Genomic DNA, 24,377 nt, shown 5'->3' on the forward strand with positions numbered 1-24,377 from the left:
CGGCATTGCGATCTGAACCCACGTTTCTTCTCTGCCCCTCATTCAGAGCTCTTGGCATGAAAATACTCTGCCTCGGAAATTAGCCAGGAAGAAGTCCCAGGCAAAACGAGAGTGAGTGGTCTAGATACACTCAGTGATCTTTGTTTTCTGGCACAGGGAGAAGAGGAGGTGCAGGAGACCCCATGTGAAATCCTGTACCAGGCCATGCTGTATAACCTCCCACAGTACATGGTAGGTTAAACAATGACCCCTCACGCAGGCCCCAGCGTTATTCCTTTTAAGAGAAGTAGCCAATTGAACCATTCAGGGCTGACTTTTGATTTAGGTCCTTGCAAAGTATATTCTGGGCAGTTAGGTGGCCCAGTGGATAGAGTGCCAGGCTTGAAGTTGGGAAGACTGATTTCCAACATTCAAATCTGGCCTCAGAATCTTACTAGCAGTGTGACCCTGAGCAAGTCATTTAACCCTGCTGGCCTCAGTTTCCTTATCTGTCAAATGAGCTGAAGAAGGAAACAGCAAACCACTCCAGTATCTCTGCCAAGAAAACCCCAAATGGGATCACAAAGAGTTGAACACAGCTGAAAAAAATAAAACAGCTGAAGAACAAAAGATCTGTATCATTGAGCCCAAAAGACTTTTCTGAACAGTTGAGTTGGTTTACAGTCATATGATCTAGATTTGCTACTCCTGCTGTGTTAAGGGGCAGGAGGGAGCAGGGCATGGACAGTACAAATCTTTACTCTTCCTAGTGGAGGCAGTCCAATCTTTTTCTGTTTCAGAATCCCATTGTCTGAGCTTAGGCATCATTTAGTGCAGCTTCACTTTACAGAAGGCTTTGTCCAAGGTTTCACATGCACGACTCAGTTCTTCTGCCTGAATAGCTTTTCTTCATTTATCCAATGGAGTGCCTCCATGGATTAAGTAAGCTAATGGTCTTTCTGAACCCTAGACCCCCTTGGACTGTTCATCAGGGTAAGGTAGCTGGTCAGAATCCAGGGGAAGAAGGAGGACAGATGGAAACAGGCTGTTGGGGCTATTTTCTTCATCCACCTGATTCTCGTGGCATTGTCCCTGTCCTCAAATCTTCTTCTGTCCTTTATCCTGACAAGAACGTCCTTGAAACTCAAGGATACGGACCTTGGCAATAGCAAGGTGGCTTAGTGGATGTAGCCCTGGGTCTTGGAGACAGCAAGTCTTCAGTTCAAATTCTTCTTCAGACGCTGACTAGCTATGTGACCTCAGCTGCACCTTTATGCCTCAGTTTCTTCACCTGGAAAGTGGAAATTAATAATAGCACCTACCTCACAAGTTGGTTAGGGGATCAAATGAAATAATTTGTACAAAGTACTTTGAAAACTTTAACGCTTTATAAATACTAGTTATTATTATTATTATGACTAATTATCTCAATTCCAAATTTCATTATTACCATGAATGAGTCTATTCTGTTTGGACCTCTGACCCTTTCAAAAACAGTTGTTTGTCTTCAGAACACATAAGAAGATAATATCTGTAAAATGTAAAATGCCAGCACAATGCATGGTACGTAGAAGTCACTTAAATACTGACTGCCTCCTCTCCCTCTGAGAACAAAGGAGGAATGAAAATAGTAACCACTGACAATTCTCTGGTGCTTTAAGCCTTTCTAAGCACTCACAGCTTATTCCACTAGTCCAGAAGCTGGTATTCAGAGAAATCAATTGATCTGCCTGTGGTCATACAGCTAATAAGTTTTGGGACCCAGACATTTATGCTGAGGTTTCCTGACTCTTGGGTCTCTGCCCTTTCCCCTATACCAGTGATTGCAAACCTATGGCACTGTTGCCAAAGATGACATGCAGAACACTCTCTGTGGGCACTTGACCCCACCCCCAGTTCATTATCAGAAAGGCAAAAGGACTCGGGGATCATTGCTCCCCTCTCCCTCTCCACTATACCTAACTAAAATTTTTCTCATCCTCTTCCCCTCTGCCCAGTAGCTCAGTAGGAGCACACAGAGGGTAAGGTGGGCAGCTCATAGGTGGCAGAGCTGGAGGGAAGCAAAGTGCTGGGGCCATTCCACTCCCCCTCTACACTTGCTGAAGACATTCCTCACCTCTCCCGCCCCTCTGCCCAGCAGCCCAATGAGAACACTTCCTCCCTCCCCTGCGTAGTATAAGGGGGCGTGGCATGGTGCTTGGTCTGGGTGGTGGAGTGGGGGTGGGGTCCGGCATTCCATTTCTAAAAGGTTTGCCATTACTGCCCTATACTATGAGGGCACCCAGAGAGACCACTCCAAATGCAAAATGCTGTCTGCTTGAGGGAGGCAGAGAGAAGGGGAGCTACTTTGGGTCTCTTCCAGCTCTGCATCTCTGGGGGTGGGCAGTGGGGGACTTTGTCTTCTCCATTCACAGATTGCTCTGCTGAAGATTCTCTTGGCTGCAGCCCCAACTTCCAAGGCCAAGACAGATTCAATCAACATCCTGGCAGACGTCTTGCCTGAGGAGATGCCGTGAGTGTTCCCCTTGGGCTCAGCATTTGGGTACAAGCTAGTTTTTTGACACAGAAATATATATTAACACCTACTATGTGCAAGGTAAGAAGCAGTGGTAGTATAGCAGATAGAAGGATGTCCTTGGAAATCGAGGAGACCTGAGCTCATGACCTATATCTGACACACTGGCCATCTGATCCTGGCTAAGTTATTTTAACCTATCTGGTGCCCAGGCAATTCACTAAGACTATCACTTATGGATGAGTTCTGATCTGCTTCAACAGAGGGAGGTTTTTTTTTTTGTTTTTCTTTGTTTTTTAACCCTTACCTTCCGTCTTGGAGGCAATACTGTGTATTGGCTCCAAGGCAGAAGAGTGGTAAGGGCTAGGCAGTGGGAGTCAAGTGACTTGCCCAGGGTCACACAGCTGGGAAGTGTCTGAGGCCACATTTGAACCCAGGACCTTCCATCTCTAGGCCTGGCTCTCAATCCACTGAGCCACCCAGCTGCCCCCTTTCTCTTAATGTTAAACCTAAGATTAACTAGCCTTTTGTGCCTGATTTGGGCTTTTAAAACAAATAACAAACAGAATAATCTTCCTTTCTCACTGTTGATAAAAAGAATTTAAAGATCTAAATAATAGTAATCTCGCATACCATTGATCCAAATAACCTAGATATACTAATAACCTCCTGCCCTATGGATACAAATAACCAAGTATATTGCCAAAGCACTACTGTTACAAGTAACCTATGATATGATAAAATATGATTACAATAATAAATAAGCTATGCTTTGCTACATGCCAGGCGAGGAGCTAGAGATACAAAGATGAAACTGAAACAGTCTCTTCCCCCAAGGAGCTTCCATCGCATCAGGAGAAACCTTACGTATAAGGTAGTTATTGGGTGAGCATTAGCTGCTGAGGGGATCAGGGAAGACTTCACTGGGAACGTGGAACTTGAGCTGAGTTTTGAAACAACAATTTAATTAACAAAAGTTGGCCTTTATTTAATCATTTCAGTCCAATGGACTTGTATGAAGTATGGGCAAATATTTTTAGCATTTGACAAATAGGGAAATTGAAGCTCAAATTGAGTGACTTGCTCACAGTCATTTTTCTAGAAAATGAAAAGGTAGGGACAGCTAGATGGCTCAGTGGATTGAGAGCCAGGCCTAGAGACGGGAGGTCCTAGGTTCAAATCCGACCTCAGACACTTCCCAGCTGGGTGAACTTGGACAAGTCCCTTAACCCCATTGCCTAGCCCTTACTACTCTTCTGCCTTGGATCCTAAGATGGAAGGTAAGGGTTTAAGTAGAAAGTAGAAAATGAAAAGGCTTCTGATCTTTTGAAAATACATCTATTATACTCTTTCTACAATGTGGTCAAAAAAGAGATATATTCAATTCAAAGGAGAAGAGGCTATTTCTGACTGGGCTAATTAGGGAAAATTTAATGGAAAAAGTGGTCCTTGAACTAGGTCTTGGAAATGGAAAGGATTTCAAAAGAAGTGATTGGAAAAGAGAGAATTCAAGTTTAAAAAACAATTTGAGGGTCAGGTAGGTGGCTCAGTGGATTGAGAGGCAAGCCTACAAACAGGAGGTCCTGGGTTCAAATCTGATCCTAGACACTTCCTAGCTGTGCAACCCTGGGCAAGTCACTTCACCCCCACTGCCTAGTTCTGCCTGGGAACCAGTACTTAGTATCCATTCTAAGACAGAAGGTGAAGTGGGTTTTTGTTATTTTTAATTGAGCAAAGACACAAGGAAAAGAAACTGCATATATTTTGCATGTTCCTGGTTATTTACATATTTTTCCTTATTAGAATGTAAGCTCCTTGAGGGCAAGGATTGTGTTTTTTCTTTCTTTTGTATCTTCTGTACTTAGTACAACCTCTGGCACATAGTAAGTAAATGCTTGTTGAGTGAGAAATGGGGAGCAGCAGGAGACGGGACTCAAAAGATAGGTTATAGTGTCAATCCCAGGCCATGAATGGGACTTCCTTGTGATTTCCTTTATCTCTTCGCTCCCTTCATTACTCCATTTTCTAAGCCATGCCACTTCCCTTTCTCTGCCCCCTCCTTTCTATTTCCATCACCATCCTCCTAGCATGGAGCTCATTACCAGCTGGACCACTACATTAGCATCTTCCGTCCTCCATTCTCTTCTCCCCCTCCAATCCTGGCTTGACTTGACTGCTAGAATAATTTTCTTTATACATAGCTTTTTCTGGTCACATCTCCCTCTGCTCAAAGAGCTTCAGGGGTTCCCTTTTGCTTGCCATTCAAGGCTCCTCCAAACCTAATGCTACCCAACCTTTCTCATTTTATCCTGTCTTACTTCCCAAACACTCCACATGCCACCTAAGCCAGATCCCCCTTTCTTCTGCATTTCCTTGCCTTTGAGCTTAGGAATGCCTTCCTCACCCTGAACTCTTCCCTGTCCTTTAGGTTCCTACTTAAACGTTGGTTTTCCTGGGAAGCCTTACAGAATCGCAGCCTCCTTTCCTGATCATTGCCACTCAGATCTCACCTAAGACTTTGTTCTATAACTCTCGAACATCTCTTTTTTCTGAACATCACAGTAATTTTTCAAGCCACACTTTCCACCATTGATCCTTTGAAATAAACAGGTCTAACAAAACAGCCATGTCTATATGGTGTTCCACAAATGGAGGGCCTTCTTGCCTTGAGATGGAGAGGTTGGAAATGTGTTTTAGCATCCATCTATAAGAGAGTGAGGCTGATGACTTTGTGAAACGCTGCCTCACTTAAATCCAATTCATGTGCAAGTTGAGACACCACTCCATGGTGTCTTTGGGCTGCTTCAAAAGTGAAGGATGGGGGGCAGCTGGGTTGCTCAGTGGATTGAGAGCCAGGCCTAGAGATGGGAGGTCCTGGGTTCATATCTGGCCTGGACAAGTCACTGAACCCCCATTGCCTAGCCTTTACCACTCTTCTGCCTTAGAACCAATACACAGTATTCACTCTAAGAGAAGATGAGGGTTAAAAAAAAAGCCAAACATTCCTAGCCCACCAGGAGCTTTGTGGTATGGTACCAATATTAATCAATGCTATCTAGTCCAAATTACCTATTGTGTATTCAAGTTATCTTTATTTGTAGCTCTATATGTTTGCTAGACTATAAAAGCCATTAGTATAGGAATTGTATCTTGGCTTTCCTTAGGCCCAGAATTATTCTTCTTGGATCCATGAATTTTTTTTAACCCTTACCTTCCACCTTGGAGTCAATACTGTGTATTGGTTCCAAAGCAGAAGAGTAGAAAGGGCTAGGCAATGGGGGTCAAGTGACTTGCCCAGGGTCACACAGCTGGGAAGTGTCTGAGGCCAGATTTGAACCCAGGATTTCCCACCTCTAGGCTTGGCTCTCTTTCCACTAAACTATCTGCCCAGCTGCCCTTTGCATGCCATCTTTGTACAGGGACCACACGAATCTTCCCAATATGGTTCCATTTTTAGGGTATGTGCTGCTGAAGTGAGTGCTGGCCCATGAACTTAAAATTTTTTTTTGATAACTACATTTCAGTGGAATTGGTTTCCTTTACAATCTTATGTAGTTTTTTTATTTTTAAAAATATTATTCTGAGAAGAGGTTCATAGGCTTAACAGATGCCCAAAGGGTCTACAACAAAAGAAGTTAAGAACCCCTGCCTTGGATATTCAATAAATGTAGAATGAATAAGTGTGTGAACAGAACCCAGCCTCCTTCATCCTACCTGGCCTTATAAAAACAAAACCCTTTTTGTTGTTGTTTTATACAAACACAAATACTTCAAGATAGAAAGAACAGAAAAGAGCATTGAATAAGAAGTTGTGAGCTTCTGCTATGGAGGGTTGGTCTTTCCTTTTTTTTAAAAATCCTTACTTTCTCTGCCTTAGAATCAATATTATGTATATTCTAAGGCAGAAGAGTGGTAAGGAATAAGCAATGAGGATTAAGTGACTTGCCCAGGGTCACACAGCTAGGAAGTATCTGAGATTCTATTTGAACCCAGGACCTCCCATCTCTAGGCTTGGCTCTCAATCCACTGAGCTTATATGTATAACCCAGTGAAATTGCTTGTCAACTCCAGGAGAGGGGAGAGAAAGGAGAGGGAGATAACAAAAATCATGTAACCGTGGAAAAGAATTTTTAAAATAAAATAGCATTCAATTCACTGAGCTACCTCGCTGCCCCCTTTAGCACACTTTTGGAAAAAGACATCCAAAAAGTTAAACAAGGTAGTAAGAAAATCATTCTATTTGCTTCTCTTTCTGAACTACTTTTTACTTTCTTCACTGCACTTAAAAATGTTTTATTAATGCTCTTTCTTCTTAGATCTCTCCCTTCTGCTAGCTAACCCTTCTCCCCCTCACTCTTCCCCTGTACCAAATATGTAGAATGCAAACTTTATATGAATCCACTTGTTGGCCACATCCCAGAATGTGTCTCGTTCTCTCTCTCCCATTGCTTCTGGGAAGTGATACTTCACTGTCACCCTGGTGAAGTCATGACTAGTCCTGCTTTGGCCAGAGTTCTGAAGTCTTTCAACCTTCCCCAGCACATGGCATGACTCCCCTTGGACACTTTCTTGTTCAGAGCCCAGCCAGGCTCTGGAGGCTTCCCAGGCTGCTGTCCCTCTCCCAGGTGCTGCCCTGGTTAGCACTCAAGTGCATCCCACGAATCCTCTAGGAATAGGAGATTGAGCAGCTCCAGGGGGAGATCAGATGTCCAGCTCTGGCCTGCATCTCTCTTACACCTGCCATCATCATTGCCCTCTTCTGTTAAACTCCGTGTTGGAGCCCTGGAACAGCAGAGGGCCCACTGGCAGACCCCGGGGAATATAGACCTCCCCTCGGGCTCCTGACTACTTCTGCCAGGGGTGACAGCCTGACGTGGCACTGGGGGAAATGGAAAGGGTCCCCAGGTCCCTTCAGCCACGCTGCTGTCCTGCCCCTCTGAGACTCCTCTGGCATTTTGCTCCCAGACAGAGAGCAGTGAATTATGCCAAACATCAACTGATTTGCCTGACCCAAGCCAAGTTCTCTTCTCTAACCCAGGTGGGCCAGGCCATAGATTGAGAGCTGGAAGAGACCTGAAAATCCTCTAGTCCAACTCCCCCATTTTACTTGTGAAGAAAGTAAGAGCTGGAGTCTTGATGGCTTAGGGGTATAGATTTGGAGCTAGAAGGGACTTCTGAGGCATACAGGGAAACTGAGGCCCCAGGAGATTAAAGGAGTAGCCAAAAGTCCTATGTAGTAAGAGGCAGGATTGAAATCAGAACCCAGGCTTTCTGACCCAGAATGCCACAGTGCACTGTATCATGTTGCTGGAATCTATCCCTGGCACCAACCCCACTGTTTTCCTTTGTCCCCAAGCCCATTATTAACTCTACCCCATGGAGAAAGACCAAGACAAAGATCTGAGCTACCTCATCCCACAAAAAAGAACCTGGACCCTCAGGGGAGTCTCACAGGACATGGGTCATCCTGAGGGGAAAGGGGCAGCATACTTGTTTGCCATGAAGCAGGGACATAGCTATAGGCTGGTTTCACATTGAGAGGCAGCTGGACATTCTCTTTTTTTTAAACTCTTACCTTGTGTCTTAGAGTTGATACTAAGTATGGATTCCAAGGCAGAAGAGTGGTACAGGCAAGGCAACTGGGTCTAAGTGACTTGCCCAGGGTCACACAACTAGAAAGTGTCTGATATCAGATTTGAACCTAGGACCTCCCGTCTCCAGGCCTGGCTTTCAATCCACTGAGACACCCAGCTGTCCCAGATATTCACTCTTTGGCTCCTTCCTTAGTTCTGGGCATGTGTTGTATCCTACAATTTCCTTAAATAGCCAGAGGAGATGATTGTCAGGAAAAAAAAAGTTTTATTTCACAAGGCTCAAATTGTACCCTTTCCCTAGACTAGTCAGAAGACCTGAGTTCTAATTCTGGCACCAATACTTACTAACTGTGGGTACATTGGATATTCAAATTATCTGACCTCTCTGGACCAGAGTTTTCCCATCTATAAGATGAGGGTAATGCATATGTAACTCAGCCCTAAAGGGAAGAAAAAGCACGTTGAAAATCTAAAGCTCAGGAGTTATGTCCTACTGCTACACAAGGAATCAGCCGTGTTAATAATAACTCATGGTTCTATGGCACTTTACAGTTTTCAAAGCACATTCTCCATAATAACCCTGTGTGTTACAGACAGTCCAAGTATTATTATCCCCATTTTACAGATAGAGAAACTGAGGCTGTCCAAGGCTGTAGTGCTAGAACTTCGACTTCCTTCTCTTTATCCTCTTCCTTTTTCTTCTGATCCAGCATCACTGTGCTACAGAGTATGAAACTGGGCATCGATGTGAATAGACACAAAGAGATCATCGTAAAGAGCATCTCTGCTGTGCTACTCTTGCTGCTGAAGCACTTCAAACTCAACCATATCTATCAGGTGAGTGGCTAAGAACCCCAAGCCCTGCCCTGGAAGAGGTTGGTTGCAGCAAAATCTGCAACAAAGAGAAACTGAGGCACAAAGATCCCATCATGATCAATTTATTAGAATGGCCAACCAATACAATAAATGGGATCCAATACACTTCAGTAGTCAAGGATGCGTCTGACAATCAGAGCAATTCTTCTGGCATTTATACAATGACTATACAGACATTCTTCATTCCTGATTGGTTGGTACTATTTATATCAATTCCTCACCAGCATCCCCTGACTAACATCCTCTGGAAAGTTCTATGGTGGGCAAATGTCTTATCACCAGATTGACTTACCTCCTGCCATGGTCAACAAAAGTTCACACATTCAAATTTTTGTGGTTGGACTTTAGCCCATAGGAATAAGGAAATGAAACTCTTCCAAATTTTGCTAATAGAGCCTAGATAATCAACTCCAAATTTAGTTCACAAATATTGATTCTGATTAGATACACTGATTAGATAATTAATCATGGAATACCAATTTTCAAAGTTTACAATAGACAACTGAAGTTACAAGTTTAAGGGAGCTCAAATTCACATGACAGAGGGACCAACCAATACGTAGTATATCAATCACAATAAATTGACTAAGCCTTAGAAAAATAATACAAAATAAAGTGGGATATCAATTTTTAATTTCACAGGCCTCCCTTCAGAGAGCCCTCTTGTGGGCTGCTCCATGACAAGAATGTTCATAAAGACCCAGATGGGGCTATGCAGCCAAACTGAGCTGCTTTCTTTTCTTCACCCCATAATCAGTCAACTGACAAGTCAAAGAGCATTTATTAAGTGCATTACTATGTGCCAAGCACTGTGCTAAGGGTTACGAAATAAAACAAAAACAATCCATGGCTTTGGGAGCTTACGTTTTTAGGGGAGGAAACAACATATTTAAATACGTAAATCTATTCACATAAGATAAATACCAAGGAGCAGTGGATAGAGCACTAGACCTGGAGACAAGAAGATGAGGGTTCAAATCTAGCCTCTCAGGTGCCTTAGCTCTGTGACCCTGGGCCTTTCCCTATTGCCTTACCCATGCCACTCTATTGTCTATTGATGTTCCATGATTGGTAATTATTGATTGGTAATTGTATCTAATCAGAATCAATATTAGTGAATCAAATTCTGAGTTGATAATCTAGGTCCTAAAATTTGGAAGAGTTTAATTTCCCTGTTCCTATGGACTAAAGTCCAACCACAAAAGTTCTCATCTGTAAGGGTTTTTAAAAAAAGGTAAATACTAAGTTTAGAAAGAGAAGGTAATAGCAGCTAGAAACAGGGAGAGGCCTCCTGGAGGAAATTATATGTGAGACAAGGCTTAGCAGAAACCAGTGAGTCTATGAAGAAGAGCATTCTAGGCCTTGGGGCTAGCCAGTCACATGTGAGGAGTGCCCCATGGGCCAGTATGGCTGGACTCTAATGTTCATGGAGGGGAGCGTTGAAAGATGGCAAGGTAGGAAGTGCTACCTGGCAAGGTTGTAAAGTAGCCATAAATTCCAGAAAAGTTTGTATTTGATTCTAGATGTAATAGGGAGTCAATGAAATTTCTTGAGTTGGAGTTGGGGGAGTGTGATGGAGTCGGACCTCGCTTTAGGAATAGCACTTTGGTGGTTCCATAGAAGGAGAGCTTCAGGTAGGGACACCATTTCAAAGGCTATTGCAGGGGCAGCTAGGTGGCTCAGTGGCTAGAGACAGGCTCTGTCCAGGTGTTCTATTTGCCAGGTCAAGTTACCTCTCAGAGTCATGGGTGGAGATGGTTGTGACTGAGGGAAAGCAGAAGGAAGGAAGGAAGAAAAAATAAGGAAGGGAGGAAGGAAGGAAGGGAGGGAGGGAGGAAGAAAGGGAGGGAGGGAGGGAGGAAGAAAGGGAGGGAGTGAGGAAGGAAGGAAGGAAGGGAGGGAGGAAGGAAGGAAGGAAGGAACAGAGGAAGGAAGGAAGAAAGGAAGGGAGGGAGGAAGGGAGGGAGGAAGGAAGGAAGGAACAGAAGAAGGAAGGAAGAAAGGAAGGGAGGGAGGGAGGGAGGAAGGAAGGAACAGAGGAAGAAAGGAAGGGAGGGAGGGAGGGAGGAAACAAGGATTTATTAAACACCTACTATGTTTCAGACACTGGGCTAAGTACTTTTTACAAATACTGGCTCATTCGATCCTTATGGCCACCCTGCAAGGTAGTTTGTATCACCATTTTACAAGGGAAGAAAGTGAGACAGAGGTCAAGCGTCTTGCCCAAGATCACACAGCTAGGAAGGATCTGAAACCAAACATTTGAACTTCTGTCTTCCTGGCTCCAGGCCCAGTGTTCTATCCATTGTTCCACCAACTGCTTCTCTCAAACAAACTCCCCTGAGCCTTTGCTTTCTTATCTATGACACAGGGATAATGATATTTGTAAGACCTTCCTCCTGGCATGGTTGAGAGGAAAGTACACTCTAGGCAGTCAGTCAGTCAACAAGTCATTTGTCAAGTGCCTTCTTTGTTCCAGGTACTGTACTGTATGGGAGCACAGAGGATATGAGGAAGGCAAATACAGCCCCTCCTCTCAAGGAGCTCAAAGTCTAATGGGGTAGACAATATGCAAACAACTCTGCACTCTCAAGATATAGATATAGATGGGGCAAATTGGAGCTGATCGGCAGAGGGAAGGCACCAGACTTAAGAGGGATCAAGGAAAGGCTGCTTGGAGAAGATTGGATCTTAGCTGAGACTTGAAAGCCCCCAGGGAAGTTAGAAATGGAGATGAAGCAGGGGAGCATTCCCGGTATGGGGGACAACCAGGAAAGCACTTGGAAGGGAAGGGTTTGTGTAAGGAATAACAAGGGGGTCAATGTTGCTGGATTACAGAATATATGGAGAGGTATAGGGTAGGAAAACTGGAAAAGTAGGAAGGCAAATGGCTTGAAAAGCCAAACAGGATTTTTATTTGAGCGTAGAGGTAATAGGGAGCCACTGACAATTATTGAATTGGAGGGTAAGGGGGTGGGGTGATGTGGGTAGAAATCTTAGTGTTATGTTCAAAGAAGCGACAGTTGTTGTATGGTTGGGAGTATGTGTAGCCAAGTGTCTTGCCCCTAGTCAAAGAGCCAATAAATGTCAGGGTCATGATTTGAAAAATCTGCATCTCCTAACTCAAGTCCAATGTACTTGCTCCCTTATTACACTGCCTTTCCTCCCTCCAATTAACATTGATTGATTGCTTACTGGGTAGATAGGTGGCACAGTAGATAGGGTACTGGGCATGGAATCAGGAAGTCCTGAATTCAAATATGACCTCAGACACTAACTGTGTGACCTTAGGCAAATCACCTAACCCTGTTTGCCTCAGTTTCTTCATCTGTAAAATGAGCTGGAAAAGGAAATGGCAAACTACTTCAGTATCTTTGCTAAGAAAACCCTAAATGGAATCACAAAGAACTGAGCACGACTGAAAGGACTGAATGAGAGTATGGATGAATTGTTAACTGAATAGGCCATGAGCTTTGCATAGTAGCAGTATCATAACCAATGAGGTTTATTCGAGATTCAATTACTGCTAATTGAAACTGAATAGACTGTGATTCCACTAGGGGGTCTCTTTAAATCCTAAAAAATTCAGAGTGGATGGCAGCTCCTTCTTCCCAGGCTCTCTAATACATATGTTGACAGCCCCTGGGATAAAAGTCCCCATAGGAGAGTGATATGGTGGGAATCACCACAATTATGCCCCTCTCTCCTAACTCAGCAGATCAGAAACCAGAAGAGGTAAGTGGCTGTGGTCCTCACCCTCATCTTCCCTTTCATGGTGTCTCTAGAGAGGGAAGGAATTGCTGGCTGCAGGAATCATAGTAATCCATTCCCTTCCCACTAAGCTGCATCTTCCATCATCCAGGGTCAGGGAGGTGGCTGTCCTGCTGTCCTCTGCCCTTGTCAGTCCCCATGCCACATTTCAGGAATGATACTGACAAGCTGGAGAGCATTCAGAGGAAAGTGAAGGAACTCCGAGAACACATCTGACAAAGATTAACAGAAAAATCTGGGCAGATTTAGCCTGGAGAAGAGAGGACTTGGGATGGAAGGAAGAGAGAAGCTGATAAATGTCTTCAGAGATTTAACAGGCTGTCGTGTGAAAGAAGAGTTAGACTAGCTCTGTTTAAATTGGAGGGCAAAAGCGGGAGGAGTGGGTGAGTTTCAGAGAAGAGCATTAAGGCTTGGTATAAAGAAGAAAGAACTTCTAAAAATTAAAGATGTTCACAGTGGACTGACACCCATCACTGGAAGTCTCCAGGCAGAAACTACATGACCATTTAGTAGTTATACTTAAGTTAGAATTCTTTTTCAGGTACCAATATGGCGCCTAAGATCCCTTCCCACTCTGAGATTCTATAACTGAGCTCATTTCTGCCCTGTGACTGGAATGAGGTCAGGGTACAGGGCTTGCCTATGACACATTTTTTTTTTAAGTTCAGGGTAGATTTGAAACTTTCACACAATTGTCACTAAGTAGTTTATAGAAATGCTATGTATTTTGGAGGAATGCTATGTATTTTGGTTTAGTGTTTGTTAGTTTAGGGATCAGACGTTAGAGAAATGCATTCTAATCTTAGCTCTGCCAATGACCTGCACAGCTCTAGACCTCTCTGGGCCTCAGGTTTCTTCTCGATAGAAAGAGGAAGTTGGATTAGACGATGTCTAAAATCCCCTCATTTTTTAAAACCCTTCTGTCTTAGTATCAATTTTAAGACAGAAGAGCAGCAAGGATTATGCAATTCCGATTAAGGGACTTGCCCAGGGTTACACAGTCTGAGGTTAGATTTGCACCCAGGTCCTCCTGTCTCTAGGTGTGCCATTCTCTTCACTGTGCTACCTAGCTACCTCAGCTTTATCTTTCCACCAATAATGACTCTTTCCCTCCCTCCATCCTTCTAAGGAGAGCTACAATATCACTGGTCTTTTACACCCCCATATTTATTAGAACAGTGCCTGGTACATATTAGTTGCTTTGTAAATATTTGTTGATAACATCTGCTCCTCCGTGACTCTCTGCCATGGCTACCACTGACCTCAGCAGATTCTCTTCTTGGACACTGACTCCATCCAGGATCAGAAAAGGAAAACGAATCCCTTGACACGGTTACCATTCTTGGTTCCCTCCTGAGATCACGAGTACACACAGCTAGCTCTGCTTTCTGTTGTGCTTTTGGTCCCTCTGATCACTGGTAACTGAGCAGCATCAGATCTATCTATATATATTATATTTCACACAGAATTAATGTAATAAATAGTAAAGAACTGTAGCCCCATTTCATGAAACTGAAGCATGGAGAGAAAGGTAATTCCTGGCTAGGGCAGGAAGTTAAATTGCTCCAGATGTTGTAGCCCTAAAGGGGTATAGTGGGATAGAGTTGGACTGAGACTTTGAAGCCCTGGGTTTGAATCTTGTCACTCACTAGCTTTGTGACCTTGAGCAAGTCAGTTTACTTCTCTAAACTCTATTTTCCTCATCACTAAAATGAGAATACTTTTTAATACTTGCAGTTCTTAACCTCACTGGGTTGTTGTGAGGGAAGCACTTTATGAACCATCGAGTGCTATGGAAATAGAAACTGGGTGTCGTGGATCTCATTGGGACATGGGAAGGATTCATGGATTCCCACATTATCCTGGCATGTGCTTTCTCCCAGACCTCATTCTGCCTATCTTTCTTTTGGTTCTTTTGATTCAGTTTGAATATGTGTCTCAGCACCTGGTGTTCGCCAATTGTATTCCCTTGATCCTGAAATTCTTCAATCAAAATATCTTATCCTACATCACAGCCAAAAACAGGTAACGGAATGAATGAATAAGTATTTGATATTTGTTGTTATTCTTAAGAACAATAACTTACTAACTTAGAATATTTAATTCATGACATTTAAAAATATAAATCATAAGTTCAAGATTTATAATGTTCATCTGAATAAATATTCATTGATTTTAATTATTAATATTGGTTCTTAAACCAATTATGTTCAAAGCATTGTGCTAATTGTTAGAGATACCAGTTAAAAAGGCAGACAGTTTATTTCTCTAAATAGCTCATCTTCTAATAAGGGGAGACAACATATATAGGGAGTTTCAGTTCCAGGGCAGATGATAATGCATTTTTTTTTTCATATCAAGAGGATTGTTACTTGTTCAACAGGCTGGGACTATGTGTAATGGAAGAAGGTAGTTCATATCCTGGGCAAAATTATGAGGAAGACAGAGTTTGTGTTTTGGAAATTGAATAGAATTATGTCTGCTTCCCACTTCCGTGTTCTCCTGTTCCTACCTCCATTCCAGTCTCCCATTCCTGGGAGGACTTTGCCTCATCAGCTAGCTAGCTGCTACCTTTGGAAATGAACTGATGGGGGGCAGCTCAATGGCTCAATGGATTGAGAGCCAGGCCTAGACATTTCCTAGTTGTGTGACCCTGGGCAAGTCACTTGACCCCCATTGCCTAGCCCTTACCTCTCTTCTGATTTGGAATCAATACACAGTATTGATTCTAAGATGGAAGGTAAGGGTTTAAAAAGAAAGAAAGAAAATGGACTGAGAGGAATTTAGATGTTAACCCTTCCCAAACATATTTGTGTTTTAATGGGCCACTTTGAAAGATTAAAGAGCCTTCAAAACTTAAAGAAATGAAATTCAAATGATGAATTTTAAGTGCCCGAATAGGCAATCAGGAAGAATTTTGGGAGGGGGGGTGACTTCACAAGACTAACCCAGAAGAGGACTGGATAGAAGCGAATAGGACCAGAACTCAAATTAAGAAGGCAGTGCCTTGATGAATAGGGATGTAAGAAACTGGGTGGATGGGTGAGTAGGTGGGGGGAGTTGGGATGGGAAGTAGAGAACAGAATTTAACTTTAATTCCAATTCTGAATGGGCCCTCCTTCATCCCCAAAGCTGGATCTTTTTGCAAAAGTATAACCCTATGCACTTGCTCCTTCATAGTGTAAAAGGAGAGAATATGATGGAATCAAAAGGCCTTCATTTGAATACTGGCTCCATCATGTCCTTTGTTTGACCTTGGGCAAAAGACCTCCTTATTCTAAGCTCTGGTTTCCTCATCTGGAAAGTGAGAGAACAGGATGGAGTTATAGCCAAGATGGAAATCCTAGAGCCTCTGAATCATTCCAAAGCCTCAACTAGATGCCTGAACCCCTGGATCAGGGCAGGCCTAGAACTTCTCCTCTGGTTCTGCTCCTAAACTCCTTTTTATTTTTCTCTATGGCCAGAGCAGGTCCATAAACTTAAAAGGCAAGAGTAAATTCTCGTCAGACAATATGAACCAAGGGCTTGGCTGCTTGTTTCTCACTTGTGGATCATAGGAGTTATAGGAATGAACACAAAATGGGTTTTGAGGAAATGATTTTTTAAAAAATGTCCATGTTACTCATTTTTGTAAGTGAATAATCTAATAAAATCAACCCCCCAAATAAACAAGTGGTAAGTCATCTGTTTTCATCTGCCTTTCTGCTCCCACAGTTCTTCCTCTGGAGATGGATAGTGTTCTTTCTCATAAGTCCCACAGAATTGTCCTGGATCATTGCATTGCTGTTAGTAGCAAAGTCTATCACATTTGATCATTCCACAGTATTGCAGTTGCCGTGTATAATGATCTCTTGGTTCTGCTTATTTCACTGAGGAAATGAATTTGAGACAACAATATGTTAGATCCAAAGGAATGATCAAAGTTAAGCACTTAATTGCTGTCGAGGGAGTATGGAGGAGGAGTAGAACCTAAAGATCTTCTCCCTCTCTTCATAATGCCCCAAATTTCACCTTTATCATTGAAGGCTTTTTGTTTTCTAAGAGTTCTCTATAAAAGACTTTTTGATTAAGGAGAAGACACTGATCAAATCAGAAGATCTGAGTCTACATCCTAGTTCTACCAATTCCTAGTTCTGTGGCTTATGAGTCATGCATACTGTGTATCACAGTGTCTAAAAAGCAGAAAAGGTTCCTAGAGATCATTTAATCTAACTATCTTCTTTTTCAGGATTAAGAAACTAAGGCCCCAGGTCACATACTCTATTTACTCAGGTCTCCTGTCTCCAAGCATTTTGATTCTCAACTTTTGTGCCTCAGGACCCCTCCAGACTCTTAAAAATTGAAGACCCCCTCAAAATGCTTTTCTTCATGTAGGTTATACTGTGTAAGAATTAAAACACATTAGTACTATTATAAAAAGAGTTTTGACTTCTCAGACCCCCTTTTCTCCCCATAAAGGTGCTTAGGGACCCAATAGTCCCCAGATCACACTTTGAGAATCACTGCATTAGACCATGGGATCGTATTGTCTCCCTCTCTGCTTTCACTATAAAATAAAGATGTTATGGACCCTACCTTCTGTGTAAGGAAATGTGTGTGTGTGGGGGGGGTAAATGAGATAATGGATGGGAAAGTGCTTTTGTAGTCAATAAAACACTTTATGTAAGGTAGTAGTATTAAAACAGAAATTAATATAAACACGCTTGGGAGAAGAAAGATATTAAATCTTGATCAATAATTAATAACTTGTTGGTGGATGCAGAGGGTGGAAGACAGCTATATAGCTAGCTTTCTAAATGGATCGGCTCACTGAGATTAAGGCTCTTTGGAATGGGAGATAGGAAGGGTCAGTCTAGGGAGAAGGGAAAGGGAGAAATACAAAGGAGTTTGGGATACTGGACGGAGAGGCCAGTTTTGAGCAAAGATCTCTGGGCTGTGCAGGTCTGTGAATGAGGAGATATGTGGAGAAGGACCGGGCAGCTTGGGGCCCGGTTAATGTTTAGAATTTAAGCCTTTCTTGGCCCAAGAGAGACTAATTCTGCCTCACATCCCTCACTGGTGAGTGGTACCAGCCAAGTACCTTGCACTGCTTGAATGAACTGAATTGCCCCGAAGAGAAGGGCTTTTGTCTCTCCTGGGAAGAAACTAGTCTGAGAGGCTCGGACTGGAGGACTCCCCTCGCCTTTCTAAGATGCTCTGCTCATTTCCAACGGACTCGTCAGAGCTGTTTTTAATTCTCCTTTTAGAAATGTTTGGCTTTTGCCCCCTAGACTCGCCATAGCATTTCTGTAGTGTGGCCCCATTTTGGCCAGGGGTTTGTCTTTTCAGAGTGGTGATCCAAGGAGATAAGTTACAGAAAGTGCTTTAAGTAAGGTAGGAAAACCCCTGAAGCTCTTTATCTGCTGCTGTTAGGATGACAGTTATTGAGACGTGGGATGGGCTCATCTGGGAGGACTCCTTAAAGGAGGTGACTTTGTCCCACTGAGTCCACTTGGAGCCTCACCGACAACTCACTGGCATACATTTATTCTCTCTCTCTCTCTGATTTGGAATGTATTGGACGTTGGGCTAGTTTGGTTAAGTCACTCCACAGGAAGGAAAATTAATTACCTGGATTTGTGCTGTGACATTAAAAAACAAGCAAACCCTCACCTTCCATCTTAGAATCAATACTATGGTTCCAAGGCAAAAGAGTAGTAAGGACTAGGCAATAGGGGTAAATGACTTGCCCAGGGTCACACAGCTAGGATATGCCTGAGACCAGATTTGAACCCAGGACCCTCCTATCTCTAGACCTGGTGTTATCTACGCTGAGCCACTTAAATTCCTCTCAATTCTAGGACAGAAGAGTGGTCTTCTTTTTTACAAATGAGGATACTGAGACCTAGAGAGAAGGGAGGTGACCTTCCCAAGATGTCCCTGTGGTAGCAAGTAGCAAAGCCAGAATTTGAACCAACCTTCCATGATTTTGAATGTGTTCCTTTTGTACTCAGATAGATCACCCGATGCCATGGCATACCTGAAGAAGTTGAAACACGGGGAAGTATAAGCTGACCCGTCATGCTTCTCCGTCAGAGATGTTTCCCTTGTGGCTAAGTGCATGCACGTGCCCTGAGCCTTTAGTCCAGAGCTATTTCAGTTTCTGACTCATGTCTGCTTTGCTGGGTTCTCCCCTGCTGGCCTCCATCGACTCAATCTTCCACCTGTTTAGGAGACATTCTGTTACTATATCGAAGTGCCAGATTGGCCCTGGTTCCGAGGAGCCAGCCCCTCCTTTGCCCCCTCACCACCACTCAAACCTTTCGCTTCAGAGATGGCACAGAAAGAGTATGTTGGCTTCCCACAAGTCACACTCAGGGGCTGCTGCCTTTGGGAAGATGCTCTCAGAGGCTCACTCTGCCTTCCACACTGGGATAGGTTATCTGGCTGCAGCCTACCTTTCTAGTCTTTCAGCATCCCATCCTCCTTCTCATGGTTCCAGCTAAACTACTCGCCGTTCCCCAAAGTTGGCATCAGCTCCCTCCTCGGTGTCTTTGTACATGCTCTCTCCCGTGCCTGAAAGGAACTGCCTCTTCCTCTTTACATCCTGCTTTAGCATCCCTGGTTTCCTTCAAGCTGGGCTCATTTGCCATTTTCTTTTTTATCCCCTTACCTTCTGTCTTATACTAAGTATTGGTTCTAAGGCAGAAGAGCAGTAAGGGTTGGGCCATTGGGGTTAAGGGACTTGCTCACAATCACACAGCTAGAAAGTGTCTAAAGCCAGGACCTCCCATCTCCAGACCTGCCTCTCTATCCACTGAGCCCCCTACCTTACCTGCCCTTCATGTGTCATCTTCTATCAGAAGCCTTTTCTGACCTTCAAAAATTAAGATTTAATTTAATTTATTTTTAATAATTATTATTTTATTATTTATTTACTTATTTTAATTTACTTAATCATATTTTTATATTATTTTATTTAATTTAAATTCCTCAAATTTTAATTTGAGGAAGAGGGAGAAAAATGCTAAATAAATCTTATTTAGCATTCTCTCCCTCTTCCTCAAATTATCAGGTATATATACGTCTGTTTACAAGTGTGTCCTCCCAATAGAATGTAACCTCCTTGAGGACAAAAATGCTTTTTCTTTCTGTAGGTCCTCAGTAAATGCTCATTGGATTGGATTGGGTTATTTGGCTTTGGGAAATATCCCCATGAATATGTCTACACAACTTCAAAACCTGAAACCTATCATACCCCAGTAGTTTCCAGTCCTGTCCACCTATCCAGGAGAGACTGGCCCCGTGAGTTGTTCTTTTGGGTCCCCCAGGATAAGGTCAATGGACAGGTCCAGCAACTACTCACCTTTGACTGCACAGTGAGAGGTGCAGAAGACAGTGGGATCCTGGGAGAAGAAGTGTCTGCTTCCTTAACGTCGTTCTTCCTCTCTTCTCTTTCTAGCATCTCTGTCCTGGATTATCCCTCCTGTACCGTCCATGACTTGCCAGACCTCACTGCTGAAAGCCTGGTAAGGAAAAGAGGATTTTGTAAGCCTTGAAACAGATGTGTTTGGAGAGGTGGCATGTGCTCCTCATTCCTTCTGTGTCGTAGTGATTGCTCGGTGTTAAAGGTAAAGGTGTGCCAGAAGCAGCTGAGCCAATATTTACATTGTGCTTGAAGATTCACAAAACGCTGGACATATTTAAATTTCTTCTGTTCCCCACAACAATTCGGTAATGTGCCTCTAATGATGAGTAAACCAGGGTTTCAAAGTGAAGAAGTTTGGCCAAGGTCACACAACCAGTGAGTTTCTGAGCAGGATTCTAGCCCAGGTCTTAAATCTTATGCTGTTCTACTTCAGAGAAAAGCAGCATAAATAGCTAATGAAGCAGCAATGCAGTGATCCAGGACAATTCTGAGGGACTTATGAGAAAGAATGCTGGGGGCATCTGGGTAGCTCATTGATTGAGCCAGGCCTAGAGACGGGAGGTCCTGGGTTCAGATGTGACCTCAGACACTTCCTAGCTGTGTGACCCTGGGCAAGTCACTTGACCCCCCCCCACCCTTGCCTAGCCCTTACCACTCTTCTGCCTCAGAACCAATATACAATATTGATTCTAAGACAGAAGGTAAGGGTTGAAAAATAATAATAATGAACACTAAAAAAGAACATCCAGAGAAAGAACTGTGGGAGTAGAAACACAGAAGAAAAAACATTTCCTTGATGACATGGATCGATGGGGATATAATTGGGAATGTAGACTCTAAAACTATTATTTTAGCAAATATTAATGATATGGAAATAGGTCTTGATTAATGACATATGTAAAACCCAGTGGAACTACATGTTGCCTACAGGAGAGGGATGGGAGAAGGGAAGAGAAAGAACATGAATCATGTAACCATGAAAAAATAATCTTAAGTGATTAATTAAATAAACTTAATTTTAAAAATAGTTAATGAGGCAGAGAAGCTGCTTTAGGTGAATGAGGAGGAGGAGAAAACATTAGAGAGCTGAGTATATCATTTGACTGAGAGACATATAAGAGATGAGAAAAGGATCAATGAATAAATACTGTACAATGAATAAATAGAAAGCTGTCGTGGTATAATGGAAGAAGCCTTATGAGAAATCAGTAGATGGGGATCTCATCGTCCCTTGTATTATAGTTCCAGCACTGCCATTTATGAGGTGAGTATCTCTGGCCAAATCACTTACCTACTCTGTGCCACAGTATCCCATCTGGAAAAGGCGGGATGATAATACCTTTAGTACATACATCTCCCTCCCTACAGGTATCTATAAGGAATAAATGTTTATGGAGGGCTTTGTAAATTGTAAAGTACTATAGAAACGTCAGTCACAAGCACACAGTGTTTCTCATTATTGTCACCATCATTATTATATTTTTTGATTACTTCAAAGATCTGTGGCTTCCTCGCCAAAGGCTACTTCTACTAATGATGGCCATTCCCCCTTATGCCTCAGGAGATGGCTTAATGAGTCCAAAAATGTGTCACTTGGTGACTAAGCTTCTAGTGACAAATCTCTGCACTTAGTTCAGCCAAATGAATAAATCCCAATGAGAAGCGTGAGGGAGGATGAATCACGGAACTGAATATGTGCCAACTTTTTGGCTGAATAGCAGGACAGCTCTTCCTGGCTCTGTACTGTTAAGCTGTTATTTATTATATGGTCTTCCTGGAGGACATGCGTAAGCCTTTTTCCTTCTAATGTTTAGTGTAAATGATGCATGCTCTATAGAAAACATTTTGCCTCAAATCTCCCGAGGAAACATTAGCCCAAGCTATTGAGGAAGTGACCTGGGAAGTTATTATTCATACAAACAACCTTGGATTCCAAGAATAAGCAGTTTCTTAACTTCAATTCAGGCTAATCCAGCAAGTATTTATTTATTAAGGACCTACTGCAAACTAGAAACTAGGGATAAAATGCCAGAACAAGGCAGCTTCTGTCCTCAAGGAGCTTACGTTCTACCTGAGGTTCACGGTAGCTCAATTTTAAACAGGTAATTCGATGCAACAAATAGGTGGTAAGCACCTACTGTGTGCCATAGCATACATTTACTGTGCAAGGTGTGCGTGGAGGACTAGTGGTGGGGAACATAGCACAGGGGAGCTCGAAAGCCAGAAGATACAATGACAAACATGAAACAATCCCTGCCCTCAAAGACCTTCTGAGAAGAAACAGTATGTATACGGGGAATTAACTACAAAATAAGTATCAAATAATTGAATTCTGTTGGGGGGAAGACACGCTAAGTTTAAACACAAAGGGAGGAGGAAGAAGAGAACACTAGCAATTGAGGGCAGGGGAGATTTCCCGTAGGAGATGACCCATGTGCTATGCTTTGAAGGAAGCTTAGGGATCCCAAGATGGAGAAGTCAAGAAAGGAGAACGTGCATTCTAGGTATAGGGATATAGGCTGGAGATGAAGCAGTGAGTTTGGGAAATAGCAAAAGGCCAGTTCAGGAAGAACTGTAGTGCTGATGAAGGGAAATAATTTGCACTTAACCTAGAAAGATAGGCTAGAACTAACTAGCTTATCTTAGAGGCAATAGGAAGCACCTTACAATCTGCATATAGAATAAAGGGGAAGGAGCCCTGATTCTGCATTCAGAGGACTTGGATTAAAAATCCCATCAGTGTTACTACCTATGTGACCTTGGGAAAGTCACTGAACCCCTCCCATGGACACTGGCTTCCTTTTCTGTTAAAAAAGGTGAGAGGAGGTAGACTAGATGGTCTCTGAGGGCCCTTTCAACTCTAGATTTGTGATCCTATAACCCAAATGCCGAATCCAAAGGGGCTACCTCAACCTCCATGGGAGCAACTCTCCCTTGTTCTCCAATTCAGTGTTCCTGAGTACGGGTGCCTTTCTTTGAGTGACCTAGAGTTGCCTTTGCCTATGCAAATGTAGGAAATCCCCCAAGTACCATTGTGTAGAAAGGTACCCAAAGTGCCATTATAAAATTCCAAAGCTAGGAGGACTCTAGAGATCACCAATCTAATCCAATCTGTACCTGAATATAATCTCTTCAGCATGTTATTGTTCAGTTGTTTTTCAGTCTTATCTGACTCTTCATGACTCCATTCTTGGCAAAGATACTGGCATGGCTTGCCATTTCCTTCTCCAACTCTTTTTATGGATGAGGAAACTGAGATAAATAAGATTAAGTAATTTGCCCAGGGTCACACAGCTACTATCTGAAGCTGGATTTGAACTCAGGAAGATGAGTCTTCCTGGCTCCAGGTCTGGCACTGTATCCTTTGAGCCACCTACCTGACCTCTCTTCAACATACCCAGCCTTTGCCTGAAGACCTCTGGAGAGGGTCTCCTCCTGAGGCAGCCCATTTCCATTTTTTTTAAAACCCTTACCTTCTGTCTTGGAGCCAATACTGTGTATTGGCTCCAAGACAGAAGAGTGGTATGGGTAGGCAATGGGAGTCAAGTGACTTGCTGTGACAAGGAAATCACTTTAAAAGACTGATATATATTAATTTAAGGTCGCCAAGGAATTCAGCTATATAATTCCTAAATGAAAACTCAAGTCAGCAGTCAACTTTTTATAGAGTTTAATTACAAACAGGAGGAAGAAAGGAATTAGAGAGAGAGAGAGAGAGAGAGAGAGAGAGGGAGAGAGAAAGGGTAGAGAAGGGAATAGGGCTTAAATACCCCTTCTGTTTAGGCTGGGCCAAAAGGCCCAAGCCCTTAGATAGCTGAGGCAAAGAAAGGAGATCAGTCCCTATCACTCACGTGACCAAAATGGAGAAACAGTCTCAGGGGCCTCCACCTCCAGCTTCCTTCAGAGCCAACTTTCAAAGCACCACCTCTCAGACCAAAAACCTCTCCAACCAACCCCCCTCAGTCCTCAGACCCCTGTATCTTTAAGGAAACCATCCAAGTTCCCTCCCCTCAGTTCTCACATCTACCAATCACTGTCCATGTCTTCCCTGTGCCAATGGTGGCTCTACCTTAACCCAGGACCGCCCAGAGGTCTGTGGCTTTGCACATGTCTGTTGAAGGTCATATTCTCAAATAATTAAATCTTGATCCTTTGCTGCAGCCCTTCCTAAATCCTGTTAGGACTGAGTGGGGTGGAAATTGTATTTTCCAAGACCTGGTTCTGTCATTCAAAG

At 43.0% G+C, this 24,377-nt stretch overlaps 1 protein-coding gene across 4 annotated transcripts in view; it reads left to right on the forward strand.

Annotated features, from left to right (window-relative positions):
- STRIP2 (striatin interacting protein 2) overlaps window positions 1–24,377 on the forward strand; it is a 76,682-nt gene that overhangs the window by 27,679 nt on the left and 24,626 nt on the right. For all 4 annotated transcript variants that reach the window (XM_007504300.3, XM_001372530.4, XM_056799695.1 and 1 more), the window contains 5 exons: window positions 157–231; window positions 2,394–2,491; window positions 8,799–8,925; window positions 14,660–14,760; window positions 20,177–20,243. In XM_007504300.3, the coding sequence (XP_007504362.1) occupies window positions 157–231; window positions 2,394–2,491; window positions 8,799–8,925; window positions 14,660–14,760; window positions 20,177–20,243 (468 nt within the window). The remainder of the gene's footprint in view (window positions 1–156; window positions 232–2,393; window positions 2,492–8,798; window positions 8,926–14,659; window positions 14,761–20,176; window positions 20,244–24,377) is intronic.

This window comes from Monodelphis domestica, chromosome 5, assembly GCF_027887165.1.
Source record: "Monodelphis domestica isolate mMonDom1 chromosome 5, mMonDom1.pri, whole genome shotgun sequence".
Classification (NCBI taxonomy): domain Eukaryota; kingdom Metazoa; phylum Chordata; class Mammalia; order Didelphimorphia; family Didelphidae; genus Monodelphis; species Monodelphis domestica.